The following is a 16281-nucleotide window of genomic DNA, read 5'->3' on the forward strand; positions in this document are numbered from 1 at the left end:
TTTTGCTGTCCATAGCTGTCGTCGACTTCCCTGAGACACTGCGCATCAACACACCCGTGGACACACCCCTCCGACTATCAGGTACTATTTAACTCACTAAAACACTAGCAACACAATAGAAAGATAGGGGATTTCCCAGAATTATCCTAGTAAATGTGTCTAAAAACATCTGGATCCGTCCCAATGCAATCGCGGTTTTTTTTGTAGTCCGTCGCTATCAATATCCTCAAACACGAATCTTTCATCCATGCTCAAATTAATGGGGAAATTGACGTTTTCTCGGTCCGAATAGCACTTTTTGTTGGAGGCTCCCATTAGAAACAATGTGAAGATGTGAGGAGCCATCAACATGTGACGTCATCGTCTGCGACTTCCGGTAGAGGCAGGGCTTTTCTCCAGTTGCGAACTTTATCGTGGATGTTCTCTACTAAATCCATTCAGCAAAAATATGTCAATATGGCGAAATGATCAAGTATGACACATAGAATAGACCTGCTATCCCCGTTTAAATAAGAAAATCTCATTTTAGTAGGCCTTTAAAGTTAAAGTTAAAGTACCAATGATTGTCACACACACACACTAGGTGTGGTGAAATGTGTCCTCTGCATTTCACCCTTGATCACCCCCTGGGAGGTGAGGGAAGCAGTGGGCAGCAGCTCTGCCGCGCCCGGGAATTATTTATGGTGATTTAACTCCCAATTCCAACCCTTGTTGCTGAGTGCCAAGCAGGGAGGCAATGGGTCCCATTTTTATAGTCTTTGGTATGACTCGGCCGGGGTTTGAACTCAACCTACCGATCTCTGGGCGGACACTTTAACCACTAGGCAACTGAGTAGTGGTAGTAACAATACAATACTTACACAAAGTGTAAGTATTGTCTTATTACATACCAGCTGTTTGATTGTAACGTGCATCTTAATTGTAGTTTTGATTACCAAATGTGGAGGTGTTGAAATCCCCATGTAAAATCGCTAATGCTAATCGGTGCCATATCTATAGGAAAATCGAATGTAAGTCAGCATTGAGCTAGCACATTTTGAAAAGTGCAGCATTACTGCGCTTTTAAGCGCCTTCTTCTTGCTATACTTGCATGGATAGTTGTAACACTACCTAGAGGTGGTCTGGCTGAGTCCGCTCTCAGTGCTTGACTGGTTGTTTCCTGGCCAAGTGCTTAACCCAGAGCTGAATCTGCAACTGGAAGTGACATGTGCAACAAAGGTGTCGAAATATGGCTCTGTTTAATTTTATGTTAATCGGAACCCAGTAGTTATATATATATATATATATATATACCGTATATATAGAGTGTGAATGTTGTCTGTCTATATGTGTTGGCCCTGCGATGAGTTGGCGACTTGTCCAGGGTGTATACCGCCTTCCGCACAATTGTAGCTGAGATAGGCACCAGCGCCCCCCGCGACCCCAAAGGGATTAAGCGGTAGAAAATGGATGGATGGGATAATAAATAACTCACCCCTATACAATATCCTACCCTAATACCTTATACTGTGCAATATTACCCTTCGAGTGCAATCCATCCAACACTGATTGTTATCACTCCGGTACTTTTGTCTTGTTCTGTATATTGTACATGATTTTGTACAGTGTTTTGTATTATGTACAGCATTGCTTATTTTTTTTATTGGATAGTAGTTTATTTCAATTGTTAGTTTTATCTTTATTACCTCGTGTAATTTATTTTTATCCCATATTTGTTCCCACTACCGCACCTTAAGTTGGAGTCCTCAATCTCGTTATATGCAAATATGACAATAAACTCCATTCTAGTTGGGAACGACTTCGGTCTGTACCTATAAAAGTACAGTGGTACCTCAATATAAGAATGTAATCCTTTCTTGAACATGCCTCGTAAATCGAACAATTTGTACAGTGAAGCAGAGTTCCCCATAAGATGTCAAGACTAGGACTATGAGGTGGTTGTTTTACCGAGAAGCAAGTGAACTTGGACCGGAGATGGCGTGAAGGTAGAGACATCTTTTTATTTTGACACTATAACTAAAAACAGGAACCCACAAAAAGCGCGCACAATGGCGGTACAAAAAACTGGGCTATGAAACAAAAGACTAGCACAAAGGCAATTAACTATAAACATGAAACAAAAACTTGTACTGTGGCATAAATAACGGGAAAACTTACTGTGACAAGGGTATGAGAAAAAGCAGCATGGATATCATGGGTGCGAGGTGTGATGTTGCCAGCCTGACTACCTGGTAACTGTGGCTTAAATAATACTATGGTGGTTGAAAACGGGTGCATGACATGGGGACAGGTGAAAGCTAATGGGTTGGCATGAAAACAAAGCAAACAAGAAAGTGCAAGAGCAGGAAACAATGTCCAAAAAACAAAACCGAACATGACTAAAACGAAACATGAACACACAGACATGACATAAGCAACAACATAAACATGAATAATTGTTCCTGGCCTCGACAAACGTTATTTTAGTACAAGTTTTTACACTTTGAACACAAAATAAAGTCTTATAAAAAAACTGTACATCAAACAAACATGACAAGAGGGCGATTGATCAACTCTTTTTTAACAAGCCAAAACAACATCATGTATGCAGCTGCTCTGCTAAAATCCACACACACAGAAATCCCTTTGGTGCCCTCACAAACGATCAGAAATCACAAAAATAATTTTAACAACCATATTGTTACGATAATAAAAATTACAAAAAGTAAACGCCACTTTACTTTATCATCTGCGAATGATCAGCTGACTGGAGCAGGCAGACACGAAGGGCACAAGAGAGGGTGCCGTGTGTGTGCGGAAAGAGACAATGAGGAAGCAATCTTTTATTGGAATTATGCATCTGTGTGCAAACCACACGAAGGCGTCAAGGTTCCACTGAATTCGGTACCCATCCCTTCTTTCAACCTAATAAAAACAGGTCTACCACCCATTTCCATTCAGAAACTACAGTATTGTACTTAGTTACACAACATATCGTCTTGTCTTCTCTTGGGGTGGCGGGGGGTGCTGGAGCCTATCCCAGCTGCACACGGCCGGAAGGCAGAGTACACCCTGGACAAGTCGCCACCTCATCACAGGGCACACACAGATAGCCAGACAAATATTAGGCAAATTGACTTGACAGACAGCGCCCTCTGCTGGCGTTCTTTTACTCCTGCAGATAGTGCCATCAAACCTCTTATTCGTCTAATCGGAAAACTTACTTTCTAAAGAAACAATTTACAGCATAGAAAAAAGATAAAAACATATCTGTCAGCACAAATGATTAGGCAGCAAGGATCTACTGTGATCCATCCATCCATTTTCTACCGCTTGTCCCTTTTGGGTCGCGGGTGGTTGCTGGAGCCTATCTCAGCTGCATTTGGGCGGAAGGCGGGGTACACAGATAGACAACATTCACACACTAGGGCCAATTTAGTGTTGCCAATCAACCTATCCCCAGGTGCATGTCTTTGGAAGTGGGAGGAAGCCATGCAGTCACGGGGAGAACATGCAAACTCCACACAGCAAGATCCTGCCCGCAAGATCGAACCCTTTGTATTGTGAGGCAGACGCACTAACCCATCCTCCACCGTGCTGTCGGATCTACTGTAATACCAGGCTAAAGTGTATCATATCACTTGTTTTATGCAGTGGTTCTCAAATGGGGGTACGCATACCCCTGGGGGTACTTGAAGGTATGCCAAGGGGTACGTGAGATTTTTTAAAAACATTCTAAAAATAGCAACAATTCAAAAATCTGTTATAAATATATTTATTGAATAATACTTCAACAAAATATGAATGTAAGTTCATAAATTGTGAAAAGAAATGCAACAATGCAATATTCAGTGTTGACAGCTAGACTTTTTTGTGGACATGTTCCATAAATATTGATGTTAAAGATTTCTTTTTTTGTGAAGAAATGTTTAGAATTTAGTTCATGAATCCAGATGGATCTCTATTACAATCCCCCATTTTAAGTTGATGATTATTTCTATGTGTAGAAATATTTATTTATAAATGAATCCCTTGTTAATTTTTCAACAAGTTTTTAGTTAATTTTATATCTTTTTTTCCAAATAGTCCAAGAAAGACCACTACAAATGAGCAATATTTTGCACTGTTATACAATTTAATCAATCAGAAACTGATGACATAGTGCTGTATTTTACTTCTTTATGATCTGATTAGGGGGTACTTGAATTAAAAAAAATGTTCACAGGGGGTACATCACTGAAAAAAGGTTGAGAACCACTGCGTTAAAGTACCACTGATAGTCACACCCGCACTAGTTGTGGTGAAATTACCCTCTGCATTTGACCCATCCCCTTGTGTCACCCCCTGGGAAGTGAGGGGAGCAGTGAGCACCAGCCGCGCTCAGGAATTATTTTGGTGATTTAACCCCCAAGCATTGAGGTAATAGGTCCCATTTTTATAGTCTTTGCCATGACTCGGCCCGGGTTCTAACTCACGACCTACCGATCTTATCCCCAAAAGCTCACAGGATGTTTTTCTTGTTGTCTCTGTTACCTGACAGGTGAGCAACAGCGCAGAGCAGCCAAGAAAACAGCAGCGCTCCGATCTGAATATTCCACTGGAGAACAACAACGTACCAGACGTAAGCACATCACTACTGTACAAATATTGCTGTTAAGAAGTACCTAAGAATGTTTGCGTGTGAGACAATATCCTTTTCTTGCGGCCTGACGGCTGCCTTGTGTTGGGTTTTTGTGAAAGTCCTATTTCAGTGAGGCGTGTGATGGTTGTTCTGTGAACACGCACCACCCAGCTGCTGCTGTCCCTGATTGATGTAAATATTTTAAAGAGAGGAGGCAGGAAAAATGAGTTATTCTCCATCAATATGCAGTGATACCTCTGTTTTGTTATTCATCCTTATTCATTGGGTCCGTTGAAAACAGAACTGCATGAAAACCGAAACAAGATTTCCCATTATAATTAATGTAAGACCATGTCACATACATTAGAGTTACCTCAATACACTTTTTATACACAATAGTTCTGTTTTTACACGCATCCATCCATTTTTTACCGCTCGTCCCGTTTGGGGTCGCGGGGGGTTGCTGGAGCTTATCTCAGCTGCAATCAGACGGAAGGCAGCGTACACCCTGGACAAGTCGCCCCCTCATCACAGGGCCAACACAGATAGACAGACAACATTCACACACTAGGGCCAATTTAGTGTTGCCAATCAACCTATCCCCAGGTGCATGTCTTTGGAGGTGGGAGGAAGCCGGAGTACTCGGAGGCAACCCACGCGTCACAGAGAGGAAATGCAAACTCCACACAGAAATATCCCGAGCCCGGGATCGAACCCAGCACAACTCAGGACCTTCATATTGTGAGGCACATGCACTAACCCCTGTTTCACCGTGCTGCCCTGCAATATAAATGCCAAATGAAATGCATAAATTAACATTTCACATCACTTTTACAGTTTTAACTGTGCTAAAAGTATGGATGGCCCTGCGATGAGGTGGCGACTTGTCCAGGGTGTACCCCGCCTTCCGCCCGATTGTAGCTGAGATAGGCGCCAGCGCGCCCCGCGACCCCGAACGGGAATAAGCGGCAGAAAATGGATGGATAAAAGTATGGATAACAAGGGAAGCAGCTGTGTGCACATCTACAGATCAGTATGTGCACAGCAGGGGTGCTAGTTAACTACATTATCTCTTCCTCTTTAAACTGAGCATGTTTTAAAGCAGCTGCTTTTAAAGCGTGACCTTTATCTGTAGTTTTGAAGCCAAAATACCTCCATATTGCACAGCACGCAACCTCTCTATTAACCAGTGGAATTGTTGCCATTTTCCTCTCCATAATGTTTTTGCTTGTATGCACTTTGTGTGTACATTTTGACACACTCAACATCATGCACGGCACTATGCGGATGAAAAAAAACATTTACCCAAATGTTTAAAGGCAGTATAGTATTGTTTTAAATTCATTAGTACTGCTGTATTTGATTATTACCGGCATACCGTACAACCCTAGAATGAATGTGACAGGGCGCACGACTCATAGTTACAAACCTCGTTTCCATATGAGTTGGGAAATTGTGTTAGATGTAATTATAAACGGAATACAATGATTTGCAAATCCTTTTCAACCCATATTCAGTTGAATGCGCTACAAAGACAAGATATTTGATGTTCAAACTCAAACTTTATTTTTTTTTTTGCAAATAATATTCAACTTTGAATTTCATGGCTGCAACACGTGCCAAAGTAGTTGGGAAAGGGCATGTTCACCACTGTGTTACATCACCTTTTCTTTTAACAACACAAACGTTTGGGAACTGAGGAAACTAATTGTTGAAGCTTTGAAAGTGGAATTCTTTCCCATTCTTGTTTTATGTAGAACTCCAGTTGTTCAACAGTCCCGGGTCTCCGTTGTCGTATTTTATGCTTCATATTGCGCCACACATTTTTGATGGGAGACAGGTCTGGACTGCAGGTGGGCCCGGAAAGTACCCGCACTCTTTTTTTACGAAGCAACGCTGTTGTAACACGTGCTGAATGTGGCTTGGCATTGTTTTGCTGAAATAAGCAGGAGCGTCCATGATAACATTGCTTGGATGACAACATATGTTACTCCAAAACCCGTATGGACCATTCAGCATTAATGGTGCCTTCACAGATGTGTAAGTTACCCATGCCTTGGGCACTAATGCACCCCCATACCATCACAGATGCTGGCTTTTGAACATTGCGTCGATAACAGTCTGGATGGTTCGCTTCCCCTTTGGTTCGGATGACACGATGTCGAATATTTCCAAAAACAATTTGAAATGTGGACTCGTCAGACCACAGAATACTTTCCCACTTTGCATCAATTCATCTTAGATGATTTTGGGCCCAGAGAAGCCGGCGGCGTTTCTGAATGTTGTTGATAAATGGCTTTCGCTTTGCATAGTAGAGCTTTAACTACAGCGAAAAGTATCAAAATAGTTTTGGTACTGGTACCATTATATTGGTACAGTATATGGACACTAATAGTCTAAAATTTTGGCGGCCTTGGACCCAAGTAGGAACTGGTACTAAAAAAAAAATGGTACTCGGTATCCATCCTTATGTACAACTGTAATATTGTTCACAAAAATGTGAATACAAGGGCACAGATATTTGCACCTGAATCCGGTAAGAATGACACAAAAAGCGCAACCTACGGAGGCACTGATTTTTTGGAATAATATACAACTCAGTATTCGTCTAATAAAAGTTTAACCAGCCTTTAGAAAATAAAATTAAAAAGGTATTTACTGGAATAGACAGGACCATAGCTGAGGCAATAACATTAAACTAAATCACAATTTGCTGTTTCATGTGTTATTTTGTACTAGTGTTAATTTTTATGTTTAACGTTGTAATTGAACCATCGCATACCGGTGTAGTTCTTACTATACCGGTATGCGCTAAAACATACCGGTGTTGTAGGTTAAGTAGGTAACTCTTCTTACCTTCTTAACATTCTCTTTACATCAGTCAATCGCAGGACGGACAACCACTCACTTTGTATAAAGGTTTACTTTTTACTGACATAAGTGAATATCTACAGTTTGCGTATATCTATCAGTCTTGTACAAATTAAATACTAATGTTCTGTTTTGTTTTCTAGACTACCAAAAAGGTGACATCCTTCCCCAGCTTTGTTGATGGTAAGTTCTTCTGTTTGTACACCTATTGAGTATTGGTCATGGTACCGTGTTTGGGCCCACTTAGCAAACGTGTATGCATTTTTAGTACTTGGCACGTATTTTGAACCTTGTGTGTTACAGCATGCGGCTTTCCAGGTACAAAGATACAATGGAAATAACAGAAATCTTCCCGATTTATAAGACTGGAGACAAACACCAGTTTACAAACTACAGACATGTTTCTTTACTTTCACGACTTTCTAAAATCATTGAAAACCTGTTTAACAACAGATTACACAAATTCCTGAATAAAAACGAAACACTCACAGAAAACCAATGCGATACAGAGCCAACATCTCAACATCAATGGCATTAATCGAAATAACAAGGAAATTGGATAAAATATCTATGGTATGAAAAGGAGTAGGATTAAATAAGATCTTCTTCCTACTCCTTTTCGGACGTGCTGTAATGAAACAACTAGAAATGTGTGATGCATTACATTGTGAAGTGAAGTGAAATATATTTATATAGCGCTTTTTCTCAAGTGACTAAAAGCGCTTTACATAGTGAAACTCGATATCTGAGTTACATTTAAACCACTGTGGGTGGCACTGGGAGCAGGTGCGTAAAGTGTCTTGCCCAAGGACACAACGGCAGTGACTAGGATGGCGGAAGCAGGGATCGAACCTGGAACCCTCAAGATGCTGGCACGGTCGCTCTACCAACCAAACTATACTGCCCCCAGATTGTATCGTATGCATGTTCGAAATAAACTGAAACTGAACTGAACAGTTTATTGAATTATGAGTTCAGTCTTTACAACAGACCTGGGCAATTATTTTGACTAGGTGGGCCAAATTTTGGGAAAACAAATGTGTCTGGGGGCCGGTATATCTATTTTTAGGAAAACTAATACAAAACCTCACAATAAAGTCTGATTGAATGCTAAAATTGTTATTAAAAAACCGCCTTAAAAAGGGAATGTTTTTTTTTTCTTTCTATGAACGATAAATCCCTGAATATTGAGAGCATATGAACATCACACCCGCTCTCAATCGACATTTTACAATCAAGCCAAATTTAAAACAAACGGCGAAATATGAACACGAAGGGTAAAAAATACAAAAAACATCTACAATCGGATATATCATGAACTTTGTTAAAAATTATTTTGCGTCTATCCCTGACACACATATTTCAGGCTGGCCGCTGTGAAAAAACTCTGTGGAAACGCTCCCCACCCACACTGCTTGGTGCCTTGTCTGACCTGCTGTGACGTAGATTACCATAGTAACGAGTAGGGTTGTACGGTATACTGGTATTAGTATAGTACCGCTGTACTAATAAATCATATTCGGTACCATACCGGTCCACCACACCCTAGATTTTTTGTTAAAATAAAGCCAATAATGCCATTTTTCTGGTCCCCTTTATTTATAAAGGTATAGAAAAGTACCAAAACGTATCAAATAATATTGGTATCAGGACAACACTAGTCACTAAATACCATTCGAAAGCGCAGATTCCAACCATTGAAATATGTTGTATAGTTGAAGACTTACAGTAATTTGAAAACATCACTTCACATCATAATGACAGCTACACTTTCCATCTTAAAGATCTAAAAAAAGTTATTTGGGAATGTCCGGCGGGAGAGATTGAAAAGCTTAACGGGCCGCATGTGGCCCCAGGGCCTTACCGTATTTTTCGGATTATAAATCGTAGTTTTTTTTCATAGTTTGGCCGGGGGTGCGATTTATGCTCCGGAGCGACTTATGTGTGAAATTGTAAACACATTACCGTAAAATATCCATCCATTCATCCATTTTCTACCGTTTTTTCCCTTTGGGGTCGCGTAGGGCGCTGGTGCCTATCTCAGCTACAATCGGGCGGAAGGCGGCGTACACCCTAGACAACCCGTAAAATATTAAATATTTACGTCATTCGCGGAAACGACAAAAAAATTGTCAGCAATCGACACACACACTTCAATCAATAAGAATTCGGTGGGGGAGGGTCATGGCAGAAGTGCATTGTGGGTCATGGGATGCTAACTGCTATATGCTACTGCCGTAGCTATTAAAATGGATCATTTCCTCGTTGGCGGTAACTTATAAAAACTGAGAAGGGCTGAACAAAAATTGGTCGAAAAGGAAATCATGTACTGCAGATTACAAGCTGGACGTAGTGAAATATGCAGCAGAAAACGACAAGAGGAAGCGGCGCATACCTTTGGAGTTGGCAGAGTTGTTTAGAAGAGACATCGAGGTAGAAGATTTTACGGATTTATCGATCAGGAGTGACAGATTGTTTGGTAAACGTATAGCATGTTCTATATGTTATAGTTATTTGAATGACTCTTACCATAATATGTTATGTTAACATACCAGGCACCTTCTCAGTTGGTTATTTATGCGTCATATAACGTACACTTATTCAGCCTGTTCACTATTCTTTATTTATTTTAAATTGCCTTTCAAATGTCTATTCTCGGTGTTGGATTTTATCAAATAAATTTCCCCCCAAAATGCGACTTATACTGCAGTGCGACGTTTATGTTTTTTTCCTTCTTTATTATGCATTTTCGGCCGGTGCGATGTATACTCCGGAGCTATTTATAATCCGAAAAATACGGTAATTTGCCCAAATCTGCTATACAACTTGGATTAATAACATCTGTGGTTTGCTCCTTCCCCTGCAAACCCTCTTGCGTGTTAAAGTGCACCTCCAAAACAAATTTCAGGCTGTGGTGATTACCTGGTGCATGGAGTATTGTTTCCTGTCTGCATAAGACTTGTTCAGAGGGTGCAGCCCACCTCTGCTAACACCTTCTCTGAAGAATCTGGGTCAACATAACAGTAACAGCAGTTTGCCATCCACGGTACAGGGAATCAGGCCAAAGAGAGAGAAGGGGGTTTTAACTGGCCTTTGGTGAGTACAGACTAGGAAAAGTGCATGGAGTAGCACGAAGGCGGGTTTCCAGTCTATCCCACCACCGTCCTGGTTGAGCTACGTTTGTGTAATTATCCCGCCTTGGGGTAGATGGCAGGCCAAACAATGAGATTGAGAAGTGAGGGTTCCAATTTGCATATCACAGACATAATAATCTCAGGTCCTCACACATCACGCCTCCATCAGCTCGCAGCCAGTCATTGCTCACACAGTCTGTTATCTATCTCCATGGCGCTTGGCTGTGTTTCATCACACACCTACACCAGACCCTGTCAGTCGGCTTCCTTGCTCCTCACCGTCCTCTCTCCCTGGCCTAGTCCCAGGACCCTGCGAGCCAGAAGACCTGATTGATGGAATCATCTTTGCCGCTAACTACCTGGGCTCGACTCAGCTGCTGTCTGAGAGGAACCCTTCCAAGAACATACGCATGATGCAGGCCCAGGAGGCAGTCAGCAGGGTTAAGGTACGCACAGATTCACTTTGAAAACAACATAGAAAATAACACTCGTTGCAATTTTGCTCGCTGTTTATATTAGCTTTGTAATTTTTTTTTTGTTCACAGTGACCGTACTTACAGTAGTGCAGTGTTTCTTACCGATTGACAATTTATAGTGGTGGTAGGTGTGTGACTGGGGTGTTTTCAATATGATGTCATCATATGATTTGCATAATTGGCTATTATTTTGTAAGGCCAAAAATGTTTTATACATATAGTATGTTCAAAAACAAAATTTTGGTATTATTTATTAGTATCAACTAGTGCAGTGGTTCTCAACCTTTTTTCAGTGCTGTACCCCCGTGAACATTTTTTTAAATTCAAGTACCCCCTAATCAGAGCAAAGCATTTTTGGTTGAAAAAAGAAATAAAGAAAAAAATACAGCACTATGACATCAGTTTCTGATTTATTAAATTGTATAACAGTGCAAAATATTGCTCATTTGTAAATGTATTTTTTGAACTACTTTGGAAAAAAAAGATATAAAAATAACTTAAAACTTTTTGAAAAATAAACAAGTGATTCAATTCTAAATAAAGATTTCTACACATAGAAGTAATCATCAACTTAAAGAGCCCTCTTTGGGGATTGTAATAGAGATCCATCTAGATTCATTAACTTCATTCTAAACATTTCTTCAAAAAAAAATACATCTTTAACATCAATATTTATGGAACATGTCCACAAAAAAATCTAGCGGTCAACACTGAATATTGCATTGTTGCATTTATTTTCAGTTTATGAACTGACATATTTTGTTGAAGTATTATTCAATAAATATATTTATAAAGGATTTTTTTTTAAATCTCACGTACCCCTTGGCATACCTTCATGTACCCACAGGAGTACCTGTACCCCCATTTGAGAACCACTGAACTAGGGTACTACCGGTACTAGTATAGTATCGCAGTACTAAATCAAAAACGGTACTACACTCTGTTTGAAAAGTACCGGAGCATGTTCGGCAGCGCACAATCACGGAGTACTTACAAGCAGACACGGTGTGTAGACAGAAAAGGGAGAACAGACGCATTTTGGCCAAAAAACTGACAAAAGGTGAAGCTATAACACTAAATCGCCCACACAAAGAGGTGTTTTAAAACATGACTAGCTAGCGAGCAGCTAACGTCCATTCGCAGTCAGCAGTGTTTTAGCTTCTTCTAAATAACTAATCCTCGCCTCAGTGGCGACAAGTAAAGTAAGTTTCTTACGAGTATCATCCCTGCAGGACCAGGAATAGCTGAACATGCTTCACTACACACCATAGGAGGATACAATGGCTAACCGCTAACAGCAAGCTAGCAGCCAAATGTAAACAAAGGCCATAGGTTGATCTACACCTAACATCACCTGTAATGATATCAAGTACAATAGCGTAACTAGTTGATGCTACTATGATTACATCTTTATTTTTTATCGTCACAATATTTTTTTTTTGTTTTAGTAATTTTATGTTTATAAACTCAGGAAATATGTCCCTGGACACATGAGGACTTTGAATATGACCAATGTATGATCCTGTAACTACTTGGTATCTGATCGATACCTAAATTTGTAGTGTAACACAAAACTAATGTAAAGTATCACACAACAGAAGAATAAATGATTATTACATTTCAACAGAAGTGTAGATAGAACATGTTAAAAGAGAAAGTAAGCATAAATTAACAGTAAACAAACAAGTGGATTAATAATGTTGACAAAATAAATGATAAATGACACAATATGTTACTGCATACATCAGCAGACAAATTAGGAGCTTTTCAAATTAGGAGCTTTTGTTTGCTTACTTACTAATAAAAGACAAGTTGTCTTGTATGTTCACTATTTTATCTAAGAACAAAATTGTTCTTTGATTGCAATAAGAAACAAATATTTGATGTACCCTAAGATTTTTTTTTTTTAAATAAAGCCAGTAATGCCATTTGTTGTGGTCCCCTTTTTTAGAAAAGTACAGAAAAATATCAAAATACATTTTTGGTACCTGTACCAGTACCAAAATATTGGTATCGAGACAACCCTAGTATCAACATTACATTACAACTTTACTGTGTTACATTATATCGTTTTGCTCAATTTTTTTACTGTTTTGCTTATTTTATTACTACAATGTAACACAAGCTGCACTTTGTACACCCCTGGTTATATGACATTTTACGCTGCCCTCCTTAAATATTGGAATTTACTTTGGCAGATAGGTAAGCAGTCTTTTAAATTAGGGATTAAAAACTTCCAGCTTGAGTTTGTTAATTGATTGTCTACACAATGAAGTTATTAAGTTATAGGAAGTGCACATACCCGTAAGAAACATGTTAAATCAACAATGTAGTTTGGTTTAAAAATGAAACAAGCAATGCAACCATACATGTTGGCTCTTTTCCCGCGAGCTTATTGCTAACATACAATGGACAAGCCAATTGACAGGCTAATGAAAATAATCATTGCAATCGTTGTAAACTTGTACAAATAGTTGTATGTATGTATGTAAAACAGCAAATGCATTTCTACATGTAGTCACCAAACTCTGCGGAAAACGAATAGTAATTGCTGAAAGTGTATTACTAGGCCAGTGGCCTGCTCTGACACACATGACATACATAATTTGTGTAGGTGCCATATAGGTTACGTAAACGCATGAAAATTTTGTTAACCGTGTACGGGTGTTTTGTGTGTATCGTGTGGGGCAATTTTTGGGTAAATGAAGCGTACAAGTGGAATATTTTCTGCAGGAGAGCTTGCCACTGCTGAAGGAACAGATTGTTGTGTATTTTTGTGGAATTGTTGTAAAGCACTGCAACTCACAACTTAATTGGAACACGCCTCAGCCAAATTAGATTGTTTTTGTTTATTCTAAAAGCAATTGGTGTTTTGGTAAGGGGGTTTGTGCAGAGACAGAAATCATTGGTACATGCTGCTATGGTCTTCCCTGTCTACTGGCTTCATGGAGTTTTTTTTTTTTTTTTTTTATAAGTCCAAGCTTATGTGGCAGGACTGCTACTGCAGAGATTGGAATTCTAAGGACAACTCTGTAGTGCAAATAAATGAAGAATGAACGTTTATATACACTGTTTAACATCAACATCTTGTGTGCAAATAGTCAGTTTACATTTTAATGCATTGTCCTTTATAATGGACAGCATAATCGGCCGATAACTCTTTTATGCATCTTCGTCTTTGATATCATATACTTATAAGAAAACCATAAATTAGTTTAGTCTTTATTTGGAGGGACAATGCACAGAGAAATTAAGCTCAAATACAGATATGGTCTGCACCAAATTATAGCTAAATAGCTCATTTCTATCTGCAGTGCCTGGTTACCTAAATTAAAAATATACAGAAAACATTCAAAAGAACTACCGTATTTTTCGGACTATAAGTCGCAGTTTTTTTTCATAGTTTGGCCGGGGGTGCGACTTATACTCAGGAGCGACTTATGTGTGAAATTATTAACAATACCGTAATATATCAAATAATATTAATTAGCTCATTTGCGTAAGAGACTAGACGTATAAGATTTCATGGGATTTATCGATCAGGAGTGACAGATTGTTTGGTAAACGTATAGCATGTTCTATATGTTATAGTTATTTGAATGACTCTTACCATATTATGTTACGTTAACATACCAGGCACCTTCTCAGTTGGTTATTTATGTGTCATATAACGTACACTTATTCAGCCTGTTGTTCACTATTCTTTATTTTAAATTGCCTTTCAAATGTCTATTCTTGGTGTTGGGTTTTATTAAATACATTTCCCCCAAAAATGCGACTTCTAATCCAGTGCGACATATTTGTTTTTTCCCTTCTTTATTATGCACTTTCGGCAGGTGCGACTTATACTCCGGAGCGACGTATACTCCGAAAAATACGGTATAACAATAAAATTATACTATAGCATTTAATTAATTTAAGAAAAGTCATAAAATGCCCTTTCATTGACACATACTTATACTGTATTTTCCAGTCTATAAGGCGCACTTAAAATCTTTTTTTTTTCTCAAAACTCGACAGTGCACTTTATAACCCGGTGCGCCTAATGTTTGGAATAATTCTGGTTTTGCTTACCGACCTCGAAGCAATTTTGTTTGGTACATAGTGTAATGTTAAGTGTGACCAGTAGATGGCAGTCAAACAGAAGAGATATGTGTAGACTGCACCATGATGGCAATGTGACTCAAGTAAGCAACCTCAACATTTTATATGTTCCATTGAAAATATAGAACATTACACACAGCACTCAAAAATCAATCAAAATGTTTTCATACGACTTTGGTAAGCTATGAAATTGCACTACTTAATGGATTGTACTGTGCTTCAACATAGGAGTATTATTATGTTGTGTGTATAAGGTACGACATATCTGGCTTTTTTTTTTGCAATATTATGCAAAATAACTTTTTTTTAACTTCTGGTACTGGCAGATCTGTATTTAGGATCTGCATGAATCCTGAAAAATGTCACGCTTCCGCCTTTGTAGTCTATGGCTGACACCATAGTCAATAAGCTTCTTTTTCTCTGCGTGTTATGGGACATTCATCCTTTGCTTATGCCATTTGTAATATAAATTAGTGGAAAGTTCTTACTTATATCGGTCAGTAAACTCACAACGAATGCACTAAAACATACCGGTATAGTGAGTTTACATTATTCACCCAAGGAACTTTAGTTATTAGAGAGTTCTGGTCGGACGGTTTTTCACGGGACACATTTCTGGCCTTGTTGTTTCCGGATGAGGAGATGCTGCTCCGTTATTGATTCAGGTAGTCTGAATGTCATTAAAACAGATAGCTCCATCTTTTGCACTTCTTCCACTCTCGTCCTTGCACGCTACACCGTTACAACAAAGATGACAGGGAGAAAACGCTGCCAAAAGTGAGCAACGTAAATAAGACCACCCACAAAACTTTGCATCCGGAAGCAACTGTCAGAAAACGGATTGAAGATGTTCTGTAAAACAATCTCTGCAACATTTTGACCAAAGAACCACCACAAGGACCACAAAAAAGTGTTTCAATTGAGAAAAAAAAAAATAATAATAATAATAATAATGACTCTTAATGCGCCCTATAATCCAGTGCGCCTTATATATGAAAACAGAACAAAAATAGACCATCAATCGGCAGTGTGCTTTTTAATCCCGGTCCGGAAAATACGGTACATTACAGCCACACCTCATTTACATCATCACACA

At 39.1% G+C, this 16281-nt stretch overlaps 1 protein-coding gene across 3 annotated transcripts in view; it reads left to right on the forward strand.

Annotated features, from left to right (window-relative positions):
• apba2b (amyloid beta (A4) precursor protein-binding, family A, member 2b) overlaps positions 1-16281 on the forward strand; it is a 188378-nt gene that overhangs the window by 123604 nt on the left and 48493 nt on the right. For all 3 annotated transcript variants that reach the window (XM_061887063.1, XM_061887065.1, XM_061887064.1), the window contains 3 exons: positions 4520-4600; positions 7615-7654; positions 10906-11051. In XM_061887063.1, coding sequence (XP_061743047.1) covers positions 4520-4600; positions 7615-7654; positions 10906-11051 — 267 coding nt within the window. The remainder of the gene's footprint in view (positions 1-4519; positions 4601-7614; positions 7655-10905; positions 11052-16281) is intronic.

This window comes from Nerophis ophidion, linkage group LG25 (assembly GCF_033978795.1).
Source record: "Nerophis ophidion isolate RoL-2023_Sa linkage group LG25, RoL_Noph_v1.0, whole genome shotgun sequence".
NCBI lineage: Eukaryota > Metazoa > Chordata > Actinopteri > Syngnathiformes > Syngnathidae > Nerophis > Nerophis ophidion.